Source organism: Hyalella azteca, unplaced genomic scaffold, assembly GCF_000764305.2.
Source record: "Hyalella azteca isolate HAZT.00-mixed unplaced genomic scaffold, Hazt_2.0.2 contig6469, whole genome shotgun sequence".
In the NCBI taxonomy this organism is placed as follows: Eukaryota; Metazoa; Arthropoda; class Malacostraca; order Amphipoda; family Hyalellidae; genus Hyalella; species Hyalella azteca.
This window is the reverse complement of record NW_025936630.1, coordinates 24,731-43,584: the sequence shown is the minus strand read 5'-3', so window position 1 is coordinate 43,584 and position 18,854 is coordinate 24,731. Positions and strand designations below refer to the sequence as shown.

The 18,854-nt window shown below is 38.6% G+C and overlaps 2 protein-coding genes across 2 annotated transcripts; one reads left to right on the top strand and one right to left on the bottom strand.

The window, feature by feature from the left end:
• Positions 1-1,424: 1,424 nt before the first annotated feature.
• Positions 1,425-6,786, bottom strand: LOC108665733 (solute carrier family 35 member B1). Its single transcript, XM_018152524.2, has 9 exons — positions 6,589-6,786; positions 5,606-5,703; positions 5,087-5,217; positions 4,482-4,590; positions 4,098-4,186; positions 3,654-3,780; positions 3,011-3,117; positions 2,509-2,662; positions 1,425-1,844 (listed from the first exon to the last, which is right to left on the bottom strand). Exons 1-9 carry the CDS (start codon positions 6,669-6,671, stop codon positions 1,780-1,782), a joined length of 963 nt encoding a protein of 320 aa, XP_018008013.1. The 5' UTR covers positions 6,672-6,786; the 3' UTR covers positions 1,425-1,779.
• A 3,337-nt stretch (positions 6,787-10,123) lies between these two features.
• On the top strand, positions 10,124-17,143 carry LOC108665730 (probable acyl-CoA dehydrogenase fadE25). Its single transcript, XM_047880852.1, is given in 14 exon segments — positions 10,124-10,677; positions 11,013-11,160; positions 11,773-11,953; positions 12,480-12,608; positions 12,813-12,994; positions 13,477-13,605; positions 13,847-14,002; positions 14,343-14,473; positions 14,765-14,870; positions 15,030-15,157; positions 15,815-15,963; positions 15,966-16,060; positions 16,575-16,716; positions 17,025-17,143. Coding segments are annotated over 14 exon segments (1,818 nt in total). The 5' UTR covers positions 10,124-10,654.
• The last annotated feature ends 1,711 nt before the right edge of the window (positions 17,144-18,854 follow it).

The following is an 18,854-nucleotide window of genomic DNA, read 5'->3' as shown; positions in this document are numbered from 1 at the left end:
TACGTGCGCAGCGAATCTAATTAGATAAAAGTTACCTATGAAATCGGTGCGAGGTCTCAAGAAAGTTAATGTACACCTGAAAATGCAGGTGCGGTATCTTCAAATTTTGGGAACAAAATTAAGTATAAGCGAAACCATTGTACGGAAACTTTAAAATAAGATAATGTTACTTAGGGCGAATTTTTCGAGTGGTTTGCGATCGACGATTGACTAACGAAGTCTTGTAAGGTATCGAAATAGATTAGAGAAATTTTGGAAATATAGATTTTATCTTCTATACTCAACAGCGTAGAAGAGAAAAACCCTCATTGGGAAGTCGGGTTTTGATCCGCACAGCAACGGACGACGGAACTCAAATAATGAATGTTAACTTGGTGGCGCTGTGACGTCATCACGGTTAACTTGGTGGCGCTGTGACGTCATCACGGTTAACTTGGTGGCGCTGTGACGTCATCACGGTTATGTTGTTGCAGCAGCACCAACGCTGCAGGGGTTGCATGTTGTTGCAGCAGCACCAACGCTGCAGGGGTTGCATGTTGTTGCAGCAGCACCACCATATGATGGGTTAAACTAGCGGAATGTTTGGAAGATAATAGAACCTCATGCAGGCAAGATAATACGACATGGCGACATGAAAACATCAAGTCATTATGTTTGGGTAATGCATAAATCGAGTAATCATGTTCAGGTAATCCTGACCAAGTAATAATGTTTCAAGACACGCAACCTCAGTAACAGAGCATTATTGTGCATTAGAAAATTACTATTAAGGTTACAAACCTGAGATCCATGACACAAAATAAATTTCGTTACGCGAGACGTTTAACCCATAGTAAAAAAGTTATTCCGGAGGCGCAAATGCGATACAATAAATACAAGTTTCGAAACAACTTCATCATTATTAGAGTAATGAGAAGATTCAAGATACAGATTCAAGTGGTATTGATTGTGTTTTATTAGATACAGATTCCCACAAGACTGGTTAACTGACTCAATAGAGTATTTATAACAGAGAACAAGTTCATGCAAAGAAAATTAAGAGAATTTTTGGGTTAGAAAGAGGTTAGAATACTCCGCGCTACATCAGGTAAGTAAAAAGTTTAGAATCCCGCATCTTGATTGCTATCGCAAAGTGATCAAGTTAATTTTAGACGAAACAACCATTTATTACTTTATTTATTTATTCTTATATATTATCTCAATGGCGGTTGACTGCCATTAAAATAATTTAACGTGTAATTTTGACGCGTTTTTGTGCAAATTTTTAAATTAAATTTGTGTTGCCCTCGACTTGAAGTTCCTATGACATTGCGTTAAGGAAACCGAATTTGCCCTCGGTATGTTTGAACTACAAAGGCTGGAAAACTCTAGAACTTGTAACAAAAAATAAATAATAAAAATTAAATTAACAAGTACAACAAAGTTCTTAGAAAATGTGTTGAAAATACAATGGAACAAAAAACATTAAAAATGAGAGCAAGACTAGCAACGGGCTCAAGAAATTTCCTGTTAAACTCCACAGCTGACAGCAAGTTCGTTCATAATTGGGTTAATTTCAATAATTTATTTGCCGATATTGCATGTAAAAACAACGAAATGCTATGATCACTTCATGAATAATTAAGTTTTAATAGTCAAAAAGGAGAGTCTCTTGACATCTTGAGTCTCAAATTTTTGTCTATGCATGTCAAGAACATTATTAGGGCCAATTTCTTCTTTTCCGCCTGAAGGTTTAAATAATTTCAACGTAGAAGGCTTTTACTTCAGTAGAGGAGAGGCTCATTTGACGACAGGCTTGGCTGTCTTGAGGCTGGCTTTGCCGTAGACTGCATCCAGCGTCAGCCCTGCACATACAAAATCAACATTTTATACGTTTTCGATTTTGTATAAAATCTAAATAAAAAACTTCATAAAAATATTCAATAGTCATGTCGCAATGGTCCAAAATTAATATGCATTACCTAAATAAAAGTGTACAATCTAAATATAAATCTGAAAACAATCACGTACATAAAACATTAAATATAAATCAATAATTCACATCTCTCCCGCAACACTGACCAGCGGAAACCACGGCAGTGCGGACCCTCTGGCGCATGGTGAGCGCTTTGCAAATTATAATACACATAAATTAAAAAATATATATATCAATTATGATATGTTTGGTTAAAAAGGATGCCAGTTTTATAAATAACTTCTTTTGAGAACTTCAACTCAAAAGAAGTTCTTAATAAAACTGGCATCATTTTTAACCAAACATGTCTAAATGAAGGGCTCTACCCTAAACATACAATAATGACATGTATAAATAGAATTATATTAGTCATAAATCAAGAATCCCACCCGACTGACCAGCACAGACGACAGCAGTGCCGACCCTTTGGGGCATGGTGAGCGCGTTGCGAATTATAATACATATAAATATGTATACTATAGATATATATATAAATTATGATATGTATAAATAGAATTATTTTAGTCATAACTCAAGAATTCCTCCCGACTGACCAGCAAAGACGACAGCAGTGCCGACCCACTGGCGTATGGTGAGCGCGTTACCGAAGATCAGGACGCTGCCGAGTACAGTGAAGAACTTGCGTGTCGTGGTCGTGATGCTGCAAGGCAAGGGCCCGAAGTCGCTCACCATCAGGAATATGAAGAACTGTCAACAATCAACATTAAATTTGTACAAATATACGGGAATGTGAAGAACTGCTTAACATCAACAACATATTATACAATCTACGCGAATATAGAGACTGCAAACCATCACTCATTTTGTAATCAACGCCATAATATACAATCTACGAAACATGAAGAAATGGAAACAATCATTCATCAACTGATTTTACAGTCCATGAAACATGAAGAACGGCAAAACGTCAACAACAGATTTTATATTATAATCTATAGTAGGTGGATCCCGTGACTAAACGAAAATTTTTTCTTCTCAACATCAGATATAGGTTAAAACAACTGTTTTCCTGAATAAATGATGATATAATATTACCTGTCCCAGAGCGCTGCAGACGCTGAACACAAGCATGTTGTAGAGCACAAACGGGAAGCGCTGAACAAACGCCCAAAATGCAAAAATTTCCCCAGTCACAAGCAAGGCTGAAAAATTAAGCAGAAAAAACATTGTTATTAAATTTTTCCCTGTAAAGTATTATTTCAGCATTAAAATTGATTTACAAGTTGAAAACGAAGAAAATTTTGGACGAATAGGTAGGTAGATAATTTGGGATTATAAATATCAGTTTAATATGCGTATATATTCAAAAAAATAATATATAGGGTAAATTAGATACTTTATTTAGAAATATAAATATTTATGATTATAGATATTAGAAAAAGCAAAGCAACAATGAAGGCGATTTTTTTGCTTTTCAAGTGGAACATGATGGGAAATTAAATGTAATTTTTTTCGTCAAAAAATGGAAGATTTCATAATAAATAATTAGCATAAAAAAAGATTAAATTTTCATTCGAATTGTTCAAGTGGAGTTTATCTCCATAAGATAAAACTCAATTAAACATTTCCAAAATTTCATTGGGTAAAAGTTACCAATAGCAATGATAGCCAATGCATGAGAACTTTTGGTAAATACTAAAGGCGAGGTAACCAATACATGATTACTGCTGCCACATACCAAAGGCAACATAGCCAATAGACCAGGCGTTCATGTTGAGCATCATGTAGCCAGACTTGGTCTTGTGCTCTGATATCATGCGTTCCTGAACAGCTCCCGTCAGACCGTCCATTATGAGGGACAGGAGCTGCAAAATACAAAGACACTTGAACATTTTTAAGAAGCAACATCAACACAGCTTCATTCAAAACATACCGGTATATCATAAGTCAGAACTGAGAAGAAGACAAGCAACAAAAATCTCATCTCTAAGCCAAATTTAGAACAGCAAATTTAATTTCATCTGGAATTAAGTATCATCTGTAATCAAATCTCATCTGGAATTAAATCACATCTGTAAATTAAATCTCATCTGTTATTAAATGTCATCTGTAAATTAAATCCCATTTGTATGAAAACTTATGAGAAGACAAAGAAAATCTCATCTCTAAGCCACACACTCACCAGCAGCAGCTCTCCCAGACCAGGACCCGAAACTTCAGCAGCAGCAGCAGTGGTCGCCTGCTGGTCCTTGTATATGAACAGCACCACGCCTAAAAGCATCAGGAAATTTATTAATACATTATTATACATCGTCCAACAATGATAGAAAAGGCAACAGCAGTACATAATTAGCCATCAAAATCTACAACAGAATCCAAGTCATTAAGAATATAATATCATTGAACACAATCAAATAATTTCAATACTGTAGTCTGACATTATGAAAGGTCTCTTCAAAAGACAGATCGACAAATTTGGACAAAATTCAACTGCAAATTTTTCCAGCAGAGAAGTTCCATTCCAGATAAGCTTGCACGTTTCATTTTTCTCATTTTTCATGATTACCCATTACTATGAGGCCGATGAAAAGATATTTCTTGAGGCTGTATACTTTGCGCCCAATGATGACACCCATGATCATTACAGGGATTGGTTTGCAAGATTTCCCCACCACCTGCCAAAAATTCATTTTTTTTAGAGGAGAAATCATTAATACTATTACATCATTACATATTATTATTACACAACAGCAATGCCACAAATATACAATAGAAATGGCATCAGATGAAAAATGAAGAAAGGAAACTATTATGGGAATATTTGTTGGAAGGTTTTGAAGGAAGTTTTTTGTATGAAACAAATTACATTTTGATTAAATAATAAGACTAGCATAGAACACATTTTGTTTAAAACAGTATTTCAACACAAGTGGCATTAAATTTTACCAAACGAAAACATATATTTAATATTATGCTACAAATAATTTTGAAAGTAGTAGTAAGTAGCAAAAAAGTAAATTAGCACATAAGCTGTCATACTACGAGCAGAGAACTGTTCATGAAGGATTTAAATGAATGTTCAGAACACATTACAAGTTCAGAAAATAAATTTTAGACAATTTGTTGCTGTAAATAATAGAAAATTGAGCTAGATAATTGTACACTATGTACCTGCGTGGGGTAGGGCACCCACTGGAGAGCCATATTTGATGACACCATTGCCAGGAGGTAGGTGAGGGCAGACGTAGCATAGTAGCTTCTCTTTGTTGTATCTTCTCCCTGCTGCAAGACAAACTGCAACACTGCAAAAAGAATATTATGAAGTTGAGGTATCAGTACTTTGCCCAATTATATAAATAATATTCACTTCAGTCTTATTTTAATGCAGTGTTTGCAGCTGAAAAACATAACCTAGTAATATCAGAAAATAACACAATCATGTACAGCCAGTACAGGGAATTCTGGCAGCAGGACAATATCTAAATTACATAGCCATTTCAAAGCATCATCTTGACTCATAAATAGATTCAACTTAAAATATTATCTATTACAAGAATGGGTTAAATGCATTAATTCAACTGATATAGAGGTTGTTATTGCTGCAAATTAAATATACACAATAAGTATACAAAAGTTAGCAGCACTTAATAATAGAGCATTCATTATTTCACGCCCAATGTGGGAACTTACTCATCTTGGCGTAGAATGCATTAACAATGCACTGAAAGAACACCAGTGCAAGTGAGTAGATGAATTTCTCTTTGTTTTCCCCATACTGTGTGCGTGTTCTGAAATGATAAAAGATATATAATTAATCTCACCTAATCAAATTAACATTCAGAATAATATTCCAAATTTGTCGGTCCTTTTTCCAAGTTTGGTTTATTCAGCAGTGTGCAGTGATTTAGACTCATCTTCCTATCTGGCATTTCATTTGCAATAATAAAGCTGGATTTTTAGAACATTTTTTTTAACTTTAATTTTTAAATTAGATTAAGCAAAGTGAATCATGTCACAAATTTAATTAAAAAATTTTTGGTAAAATATACTTTTTAGTTAAGTACATTTTAGACATTCTGCCATAATTTACTGCAATTTTTAGAAATTGCAAGTAAAATGTTTTATAGGTGATTTTTGAAAAACATTGACCAAATATTTGCCATCTTTCTCAATTTCCTGTAGAAAAATTACTCAAGGCTGCAAACAAAGGCCATAAATATCTTTCTATCTACAAATTACATTCCCAATAAATTACCTCCTAATAGCTCCAATCTAATTATTGATAAAAGTTCACAATCACTTTGAATCAGTATCAGGCTGCACTCTGCAATAGTCTGCAGGAGTCTAAATTAATAGAAATTTGTCACATTGGCATTGGGTAGAAAAATTCCAATCTAGTGCTAATCATGGGAAATTCCAATCCTGTGAATGAATGCCATTTATTTGACAATTAATCTTAGACCTTAGTAAGGTTTTTAAAATGTGAATATTATTAGTGTTTTTATTAGAGAATTTAAATTTTTGTCAAGATAAATCATTTTTATGAGCGTATAAAAACTTGAATAATGTAAAAGCTTGAGTGATGTTGACAAAATATTTGTTGTTCACCTGAAAAGATATTAAAAAGTTTACAAATACTATATTATAAATCAACACAATGACAGAAAACTTACATTCTTTCTTGCAAAATACCATAGTAGAAGTATAGAATAAAAATGGCGGAGGCATAAAGAAGAAGCTTCAAGTTTCTGTTCATTTCTGTTAATTAAACAAAAGAAAAAAAGGGTATACAGGCACAAGCTCAATATTTCACGAGACTTGGTTTCACATGAGGAAGAAGTTTCGTGCCGTATGGCCAGCTGACAACTGTAAACAAACGTGTCCTTAATAGACGACTTGAATTTATCATCATCTATACCTAAATCTATGAGAACGTGGAGAGAAACGTTGACCAACAAATTTAACAAACGTTAATATTCATATGCATTTCCGACATAGAAATGAATATCGAAAACTACGTTCAAATGTTTTCTGTCATGCTCGTATGGATAAAAAATAATATATCTTAACGTGTCTCGTGTCCGTTTTGGAGAGTCTGCAACATTCCCCAAACTACTACTCAAATATTAACATAACGCCTCATATAAACATATTACAGACTTTCAGTGATGTTTAGAGTGGAGAAAGTTTCATATTCGAACTTCATTCGTAAGTTATACGTCTGTACGAGCAATTCTTTCAGAACAGTTTTCCGTAAAAAAAACTAGCGGCCTTGAAAACTGGTAATTATTACAACATTTCTTTTTCACTTCACTTCTTGTTGTTTGTTGTTTGTCTATCTGCAACAAATCTTATGATCGATATTTAACACACTTCTATCTGTCCCACCGATCTGAAATTTTGCACACTTGCGTAAAGTCAGAGACTATGCATCAATCAATTGACAGAATACAATTTTTTGAAAATTTACAAAATTTTTATATGTTAAAAAAATTTGAAAATTAATGTATTTTAATATTGAAAGTAACATTAGAAATTCATTGTACATTGTACACGTGTAATATCCAAGACACTGGATTCTTTAGAAGTGTTGTCTTTAAAAAGTAATTTTTAAACGCATGTTATTTTTATTCCATAGATCTGTTACTGCTAAAGAAGATCGAGCACCACAGAACAACACACATTTTACCAGAACAACACATCACTTTATTTATATTATTTAAAGGTTTATAAATAAATCTGAAATTAAATCGAAAGCTGCTAAGTGATTCTTTCGGTTTTCTAGGTTTTACGAAAATTCTGCACCGCTGTGCCGTGTCAATTGCAAACAAAGCCTAAACCGAACATTTCTAAAGCCAAAATTCTTTGATATATATTTAGTATTTTAGGAAACGTTCTAGGCTCCCTGACTTCTAGCCAGGAAAATGTCTGAGCCATTGACGGCGACAGGCCTATCCAGGCCTATTCTTCAAAGCCGAAGCTCCTATTATACTATTGAGAAGTCCGGTAGCTGTCTAGTCCCTCAACATGTTTTAGATTAGGTAAAAACAATTTATAAACCTCTTATAAAAATAATATAGGGTAACATGGGGCAGCGAGCCCCCTGCGGGTCATGGGCCCATAGCGGGTTTCTCGCTAAGTATTTCAGATATTGGCCCGTGTTCTCTACCGCCAGTCGAGAGTTTCACTGGGATGAAGAGTACGGATTTACGTTTTGCTAAGTTGTTGCGTTATTAAGTTATTTGTGAATAACTGTTTTAGTCCAGAAAAAATTTTTTTGCTGCTAAATAAAATATTTTTCGATTACTGTAGATGAAGCTTTTGAAATTAATGTGAATTATATTTTCAAAGTAATATTTATAGGGATAATTTTGAGATCAAGTTTAGACTATTAGTTTTTAAAATAAAATGTTGACACGATATAAGTTGAAATGATACCTAGTGGGGTAACGGGCTCACGCGTGTCACGGGGCAAAGCGCCCATGGTGAAGTCATGTCATCATTAGATTTGTCTCTATGACCTTTTCAAACTATGATTAGCTTTTTGAATCACAAATTACACTTCATATTGCATGATTTTTTTATTGGCCGCCTCAAGGCAGCAGGTTTAGTTTCTAAATATGCGTATTTATGACCCCTTATCGAGTGCAAAAAATTGATTTCAGCCAACACCAATGAGCCAAAGTTGATGAGTTTTTATGCATGGTGTTGGCTGAAATCACGATTAGGTACGAATTCTCTCCACATAATATCTGGATTATGGACGAAACTGGAACGAAGTTTTTTTCCTGATCAACTAAAAAATATTTTTTCTAGTCATGGATACATTTTTTCATGTTTAGGACGAATTTTTTATCGCAAAGATATATTTTTCAAGTCAAGGATATATATTTGTATGTCAATGAAATATTTTTCTTCACGTCAGTGCAAGATTTTTTAAGCCAAGAGTATATTTTTTTCAAGTTAAGTAGTATATGATTTTTTGAGTTGTTAATAAATGAGTGAATGTCATATTTTTTATTACATTTTCTTATTTTTAACTGTAAAGTGTTGTTTTTTTCATTTTTAAACAAAAAATATGCATTTGTGGTAAAGGGACCAAGTGTGGGCGCCTTGCCCCAAGCCCATGAGCCCGTTACCCCAGGGGTGGGGCAATGGGCCCATTTTGACACTTTTTACAAAATAGTGTTTCATTAAAAATTGAATAAACATATAGGCGTCTAATTCACATCATACATTCCTCATTAGTTGTACCTTTAAACAAAACAAAGAACCACCTCGTATCAATTAGAACTTCATCAAAAATTTAGTTTAAAAAAGGAGGGGGGGGGGAGCGCGCTGCCCCATGTTGCCCTACGTTTAAGAATTACTTTTTAAAGACAACACTTCTAAAGAATCTAGTGTTTCCAATGTTACAGATGTACAATGAATTTGTAATTTTATTTTCGAATATTAAACAAAAATAATTTTTAATTTTTTTAATACCTACATAAATTTTTTTCAAAATTATTTATTCCGTCAATTGATTCATGCATTGCCTCCAACTTCACACAAGTGTGCAAAATTTCATATCAATTGGACAGGTAAAAGTGTGTCAAATATCAATTATAAGATTTGTATCTGACAAAATTATTTTTTCAGGTTTTTTAATGTTGAAAACAAAAAATTTTTATTCGTAAAATTATTTATTTTGTCAATTAATTCATGCATTGTCTCCAACTTTACGCAAGTGTGCAAAATTTCAGATCGATAAGATAAGTAGAAGTGTGTTAAGTTTCGATTACAAGATTTGTAGCAGGCAGACAAACAGACAAGAAGTGAAGTTAAAGAGAAGTGTTGTAATAATAAACAAGAACATTACAGACTTGACAACAGGCCTTGCTCCACCTAGCGTGCACCGCTTATATACTATGCTACACTATACTCTGCAATTAGAGATAAAACCGCAATTTCCGTCGTAATCCTAAGACAAACTAAGCAATTTCCAGGGCAATCCTAAGCCAAGAATCAATAAACCAGAATTTGAAAGTAATTTATTATAGTTGCGTAGATAATTGGTTCCGATTAAGAGACCTTTTATTTGTAGTGCTTTGTTGCTGAGTGATAAAAATAGAGCTCATGAACAAGACCAAAAACTCGTTTAGCACCAACGCTCCTTCTTGTTGCTCAAGGCTGAGCCTGAAAACAGAGGCAGTCTGTCACATTTGATGGTCAGGTACAGACAGTCGCTCGTGCAAGTGTAGGGGCTTGGCACTTTCATCACAATCTTGGCTCAAGTGATAACATTAATTTTCCTAGCTTTCATTTAGGCGAGGGATTTTGATATGTTACGTTTTCACGTTGGGAATACAAACTAAATGCTTCAGAGAAGACCAAATTTGTGCATTCAGAATGTTTCATGCCAGAAACGGACAATGACGTTCTCATTAATACGCATTCCATCGGAATGAATAGCAGCTGGAAGTGCGCTGAACACAATTTTACTGAATGCTTTTAATCCATCAATTATAACATACAGACACAAAATAGGATGGGAGAAACTACCTTCAAATGAATTTTACAACACGGGTCGCACGTCGCTAGGTTGAGAAAGATGAAGTTTTTATAATAACAAGATAATTGTAAATGAAAGTAAGGCGATATTTATTCTGTCCAGCTCTAGGGAAAAGTTTATCACGTGTGTAAACTTCTCAATAAACAGGATTCTGAGGGAACTTCGAAGCCACGTACACCATACCGATGACAAATACTGCTGAAGGCTTGTGAGTATGAACAGTTGACTGTTATAGTTTGATTATAATGAATTTAGTTCGTTGTATTGAACGTCATGGTTTGAGTAAGGCGGATTGATACGATGAATAAAGTATGACGAATTATTTCACGCATCAAAGTAGCTATGAAAAACTTTTTTACGTAGTTAAACTTTGCTTTCAGTTACTTATTGCGGGGCGACGTGATCGGAAACTCTTTCCTTATCTAGAATATATCAGAATACTTCAGTAGTTGAATGCTTTAAAATGATGGATAAAATTATTTGTGTATGCTTTGGATGTTGATTAACATGTTGACATTTTAACTGGCTATTGAATGGGCCCAGCAGGGTGGGGCCTAGCAAGCGGTGGGGCAAGGGGGAGTTCTGGGGTCTGTCCTCGGACTACGACCCCGACTGGGGTCTGAGCGAGCGCCAGAAGAGGCTCAGGGACGACCTCATTGAGGTCTGCAGGCTCAAGATCAGACCTCATGCGGTGAGTAACACGTAACGCGTGAAATCAGACCTCGTGCGTGAGTAACGTGCAGTGAATAAAATCATATCAGACGTATGACAACGGTTCACATGAGATCGATCCTCAAGCTCACTGCGATCAGATATACAACAGTTCATATGAGATCGTCTCTCAGGTGGAATGCGATCAGATGTACAACAATTCACACGACATCGTCCCTCAGGCTTACTTAAACCAGACGTACGACGTCAGTTCACATGAGATCGTTCCTCAGATTCACTGCGATCAGACATACTACAACAGTTCACATGATTTCGTTCCTCAGGTGCACTGCGACCAGACGTACGACAACAGTTCACATGTGACCTTCCCCCAGGTTCACTGCGATCAGACGTACGAAAACAGTTCACATGAGACCGTCCCTCAATTTTTCACTGCGACCAGACGTACGATAATAGTTCACATGAGATCGTTCCTCAGGTGCACTGCACCCAGACGTACGACAACCGTTCACATGATATCGTTCCACAGGTGCACTGCGACCAGATGTACGACAACAGTTTATATGAGATCGTTCCTCAGGTTCACTGCGACCAGACGTACGACAACAGGTTATATGAGATCGTTCCTCAGGTTCACTGCGACCAGACGTACACCTTCCCCCGCGAGAGCCTGGACGCCCTCGCCTCCCTGGGGCTGCTGGGGCTCATCGTCCCCCAGAAGTTGGGGGGTCTGGGGGAGACCCACCAATGCGCTGCCATGATCACCGAGACCCTGGCAAGATACGGCTGCCCTTCTACGGCCATGGTCTACAGTAGGTCGAGTGTTACGGCTGCCCTTCTACGGCCATGGTCTACAGTAGGTCGAGTGTTACGGCTGCCCTTCTACGGCCATGGTCTACAGTAGGTCTAGTGTTACGGCTGCCCTTCTACGGTCATGGTCTACAGTAGGTCTAATGTTACGGCTGCCCTTTTACGGCCATGGTCTACAGTAGGTCTAGTGTTACGGCTGCCCTTCTATACGGCCATGGTCTACAGTAGGTCGAGTGTTACGGCTACCCTTCTACGCCCACGGTCTACAGTAGATAATGTCCGACACATCATTTTTTGAATTATATAGTAATTAGCAAATAAAAATTCATCACGTTACCTTTTCAATGCTTGTGTTAAATTTAATCTTTACTTGGTACCTCTACCGATTCAGAATAATATGCCAGCTGAATTTACATACAACCCCTTTAAGAAATCCCTAATGATTTTAATACTTTAATCATCAGACGTAATATAATCAATTAATTACTCCACACACATCAAATAAAGAGTTAATTCTTTAATGCACAGTCATGCACCTTACTGCGGTGGCTTTGCTGCTCATGCGACACCACAACAACGAGCGCATCACAGATCTGCTGACGAGGCTTGACAGCGACGCGCTGGTCGGGACTTTGTCGTACTCCGACCCTGCTACAGGTCAGGCGTGCACTCAGGGAAATAAACGAGAATATTGTAGGTTCTATTGATGCTAATTTTATTAATACTGAAGAACGTCAGTAGGTTGACGGCAAATGCTTAGGATTGACAATTTTGTAGTCGAGTTGAGGTGGATGTGATGATGTGATTATTTTGAAAGCCATTTCATCTCATGATATTTATACTAATTAAAATATTTTGCAGGTGGTCACTTTTGGTCGAGTGTTTCGTCCAAGTGTCGCTACGTGGACGACATTCACGTCAAGATTTTGAAGTACGGCTCCTGGGTGACGTCAGCGGGCTACGCTGACTGGTACGTCATTCATACGATCGCACCTGACTTCCGGAGGAACTACAGTCATACTTCGCTGTTCCTCGTCTATAAGGTACAATGCAATGTATTTTTTATTGCATAATAATTTATAATAAGCAGTTTATTGTGGGATGCAAAATAAAAAAAAAATCACACTCACTGCAGTGAGTGACAGAGAGCGCATTTTCTCGTCGACGAAAACGTGGTCACGGAGGGACGGACGGACAGACGGACGGACATGACGGGCACAATAGCGCCTTTTTTCCATAAATGAGAAAATGCGCAAAAAATATTTTCAAATGTAATTTCCTGCTTTACACGGCGTTCTGATAAGCATTCGTCAGCATCATCATAGAATCTTGTAAATTTTATTCAGAATTGGAGGAGAGTTTTAGAAATTTTCTCCAGATTTTTAAGTGCGAATTCCCCACACATAAATAAATTATATATATGAACCATAATAGAATAATGTACAATAATCTATATAATACATCAATTTTATTACATACTATACTAATGAACATCACAACTGAGGTTCTGAATATGGTGACTCAGGACGAGGTTCGGTCCAACACCGAAGACTGGCGAGCCCTCGGCATGCACGGCAACCACTCGGGGCCTCTCATCGTAGAGGGAACCTTCAGCACCGACCGCCTCATCGGCCAGCAGGGTGAAGGCCAGAAGGTTCCTTAATCAATTATTTAAATCTATTTCCTTTCATTAAATTAATTTGATACTTGATCTTCTATTTAAACTAAGGTTAACTTCCTTGAAATCCTTTGTTTCACGATGTTAATCATACAACTCGGAAAGTTTAAAGGCTTTATTATTCTAATAATTATTACTAGGATTTCTAGGTAATAATTAAAGAACATGACTATACTAACTCGGTAGGTATAAATATAAGATATAAAAATTATCGCAGCTATCGAGCGAGGCATCATTGACAAACTTCCAGCTGAACACCTCGGCGTGCTGGAGCGGCATCGCGCTCGCCTGCATCGACCTCACCAAGAAACACGTGACGCGCAAAGCCCACGCCGACATGGGCATGAGAGTTTGTGACTACCCCACCATACAGGTGGGTCTTGGGGGACTTGGGGGACTTGTGGGACTACCCCACCATACAGGTGGGTGTTGGGGGACTAGTGGGACTTGTGGGACTACCCCACCATACAGGTGGGTGTTGGGGACTAGTGGCACTCGTGGGACTACGCCACTATATAGAGGTATCAAACTCTCTCGTGGTAAACACTTCTCTTGGTAAACGCAAACGTTGTGTTGTCATGTTTTAATGACCCAGAATTCCTATTTCATTCATATAACATTCAGGCGTGCTACTCGAACGAGCCTAAGCTACATTTATATGACGGGTTAGTAATTTTTTTACACTAATCTGAAAATATTCTGATGTTGATCAGGACTACTTCGGGGAGGTGGTGAGCAGCACCAACGCTGTGCGGAGCATGTGCTTCCTGGTCGCCCAGGCCCTGGACAGCGCCACTGAAAATAATAACTGGGACAAGCACCGGGACTTGGACCACTTGCCCAGGTAGGGGATAGTTGCTGGGACAAGCACTGGGACTTGGACCATTTGCCCAGGTAGGGGATAGTTGCTGGGACAAGCACCGGGACTTGGACCATTTGCCCAGGTAGGGGATAGTTGCTGGGACAAGTACCGGGACGTGGACCACATGCCCAGGTAGGGGATAGTTGCTGGGACAAGCACCGGAACGTGGACCACTTGCCCAGGTAGGGGATAGTTGCTGGGAGTTAGGGAGGTGGAGACCGGCAACCGCTAACCTAGTAGATGAAGGCTACAGTGATATTTTTCCTCATGCAGATCGAAGCTTCTGCACTGGTTGTGGCAGCTAAAGTTCTGCGCCGCACGCAACGTTGGTGAAGTTTCCGACACGATGCTGCATGCGTGTGGCGGCAGCGGCTACAAGGTGAGGGTACAAGGCGTTCAGTTCAATTTAGGTCTTCAATAAAATTAAGGGCTTCAGCTCAGTTGAATTCAAGACTTCAATTTCAATTTATGCCTTCAGTTCTGTTCAATTTAAGACTTCACATTTCATGCCTTCAAATCAAGACTAACGCCGTCCCAGACCGACCTGGGACTGGAGCGTCTCCTGCGCGACGCCAAGGCGGGCTGGGTCATGGGACCTTCCAATGAAGTCCTGCGGCAGTACATCGGCAACTCCAGCCTCCTTGGCTTAGAAGCTATTGACTACTGGTATAGTATTCGTAATACCAGTGCTTTCATTCTGGTATAGTATCCGCAATACCAGCGCCTTAATACTGGAAGATAATGTCCGCTGTGGACAGGACCGTTTAATGCTAGAATAGTGTCCGCAATATACCATTGACTCAATACTGGTATAGCGAATCCTCCTCATCATTGTTTTTAAGAATATTGTAGGGATAATTTGACTATAAACTATGATAATTGAAATAAGTTTGCAATATCTTTCTATATTATAGCTGATTATTTTAAGCGCCATTATATTTGATGGGCATAGAACAGAATTGACAACTGTCTTGCTTCCACCAGTTAATTACGTTTGATTCGGCCATCGTTCTATGGTCAGCGTCAGTTGGCTAAAGATTTAACTGCATTCACGATCTCTTGTTTTGATAAAATTTATTTTACAATTTATAAAGAGGATGGATAAGAATATCTCGTGCCATTCTCTTCGCAATCAAATTCGTTGCATTGCAAATGAAACGATTTAACATTGATTAATTATCATTCTAATTTACGTAACTCGGCATCCCAATAAGCAGTTATATCCTTTAGATAATCGAATCCCACAATGAATGCAACTAATTTGAAGTCATATGGATTTATCGCTAAATTTATTTACATTCATTAATCCCACTTATTGGCCAGGGAGAGGAAGCCGAACGAGCGCAAGATCCACCACGAGCTCGGCAAGATGAGCGTGATGCAGAAGAAGAAATTGGTGGAGCAGCTGAGCGCCGAGGTGGCGCTGGAGGAGAGCGGGACATGTCCCAACCATCCCCACCAGGACCAGGACTTTGTCGCTCTGACGTCACCGACAAGATGGCGGCCTTCGTCTTCGAGTTGCCCAACCCCACAGACTTCACGGGCCTCTTGCCCGGCCAGTACCTCGAGGTACGTCGTACCACGCCACCCGACAGTTAATTACCTGGAGGTACACAGGAACCTCACTCATATCAGGCAAGTACCTGGAGTTACATAGTACCACAACACTCAACAGCTTCACGTAATTTGGCTACTAGATGGAGATACGTTGTAATACGGCACCACACAACCTCACGTATACCAACCAGTATACTCATCGAGGTACGTCGTACCGTGGCACTACACGACCTCACGTATAACCAGGCCAGTATCAGGAGGTACGTCGCACACTACATGGAGGTACGTCGTACCATTCGCAGCTGCCGTACTCGGCCATTCGTGCCCAGCACGGCCACGGCTCCTGGCATCCAAGAATAACTGAACTCTGTCACTCCTCGTAAATCTACGTATGTACACATGCCAGAATATCCTATATGCAAGTGACTTGCACAAATAATTTATGATGATCTTAATAACAATAATGATTATGAGCCAAATAGTGACAGATGATCACAATATGAAGAGTTTTATTCCCCACGAGCAGATCAAGGCGGTGGTGGACGGCAAGCCCCACACGCGCTACTTCAGCCCCACGTCGCCGCCCCAGCACGTGGGGCGCGTGGAGCTCGTCATGCGCTTCGAGACGAGTGGCATCATGAGCAAGTTCTTCGTTAGCCTCAAGCCTGGTGAGTCAGTGTGACTCACTTATAATGGTGTGACTCACTTGTGATGATGTGACTCACTTGTGATGACATGCCACACCCAAGACGACATGATGCATAACTCATCCAATCTAAGAAATGTTTTACTCTCTTAAGGCACAAATGCTGGTCAGCCACAGATCCGCCGTAACAAAATACTAACTAATTGAATTTATAATTATCTCCATTACTGTGCATACTACATTTAATTATCTCCAATTATTCTTCTTGCAACTCCTCAAATCTCACCTGACCGAAATGAACCAGCGCCCCCTCCCTCCCCTCGGCGTCAGGGGACTTGGTCGAGTTCCGGGGTCCCTGTGGGGGCTTCGAGTACGTGCCCAGGAGCTTGGCAGTGCTGACCATCCTGGCCTCCGGTGGGGGCATCACCCCGGGCCTGCAACTCATTTAAATGTCGGATCTCGCCCTCTGAATGTCGGACCTCGTCTTCTAAATGTCGGATCTCGCCCTCTGAATGTCGGACCTCGTCTTCTAAATGTCGGATCTCGTCCTCTGAATGTCGGACCTAGTTTTATAAATGTCCGACCACGTCTTCTAAATGTCGGATCTCGCCCTCTGAATGTTGGACTTCGTTTTATAAATGTCCGACCCCGTCTTCTTAATGTCGGATCCCGTCTTCTAAATGTCGGATCTCGTCCTCTGAATGTCCAACTTCGTCTTCCGAATGTCCGACTTCGTCTTCTGAATGTCTGACCTCGTCCTCTGAATGTCCGACCTCGTCTTCCGAATGTCCGACCTCATCTTCTGAATGTCCGACCTCGTCTTCAGAATGTCGGTCCTCGCCCTCCGAATTTCTGACCTCTCCCTCCGAATGTCGGACGTCGACCTCTGAATTTTTGACCTCGCCCTCTGAATGTCAGATCTTGCCATCTGAATTTTGGATCTCACCCTCTGAATTTCTGACCTCTCACTCTGAATGTCGAATGTCGACCTCTGAATTTCTAACCTCGCCTTCTGAATGCTAGATCTTGCATCTGAATGCCCCTCTCTGAATTTCTGACCTTTCCCTCTGAATGTCGAATATCGACCTCTGAATTTCTGATCTCGCCCTCTGAATGTTAGATCTTGCCATCTGAATGTCGGACCTCGCCCTCTGAATGTTAATCTGATCCTCTGAATGTCCGACCTCGTCCTCTAAATAATTTGCTTCGATTAGTTTAAGAGCATTATATGAGCAACTAATTTGGTCCAAAAAGAAAAAGTTTTCGTTTAAAAACGTGACTGAAACACGTCGGAATGACATCGCGAAATTGTTACATCAGATCCTGCTGATGATTCACCTATCTAAACAATTGTTACATCCTGCTGAACAGGAGTTTTCGTTCTAAACTTCCACTTACTCACCGGCCCTATTTTGCTGTGGATATTCACGATGAACATTGCCACGTCCATATACGCATGCGGTGAAGAGTGATTTCAATATTTTGAGTTCCATTACTCGTTCATCGTATTCAAGGATTTTTGAAGCGTTGCAAATTTTAAAATGGAACTTCACTCTAAAAACGCTTTCAGTTTTTGTTTGCTTGAATTTGTTAATTGATAGGTTTTGATTTTGATTTTCATCGCGTTATTTTTTCTTGCGTAAATTTATCTTCCCTTATTAATTGTACTCGCACTGCTAAAAAATTTCTTGAGCAGCCGATGGATCTGTTCTCCGAAACGTTTTCGATGAAGATTTAATGAACTCATTTGGCATTTCATTAGCTTTTTAAAATCTTGGTTAACTTTAGGCAAACTAGCGAAATTAGTCGGTGAATAAAGTTTTTTGTGTTGATTTTTTTGTTATTTTTCCCGCATCCAAAGAAGAAAATTTTGCTTAAGTTTTACTGAGTTTCTCTTTTTGATTTATAGGAATTTGTCGTTAACTTTCCGTACGTAAGTTCACAGCAAATACATGTTTTTATTTTGCCATATTATTCCTAATTCTAAGTGAACCTACTCATCTATCTTCATAAAAATATTCATGGCATACTACGATACGAAAAAGTTAAATATTAAGTGAAAGCATTTTTTAAAATTCATTATTGAGAGCTCATCAGTCAAAGACTGGTCCAATTTTATCAGATAATAAGATTTGATTTAGTAAGATATGATTTACTTTG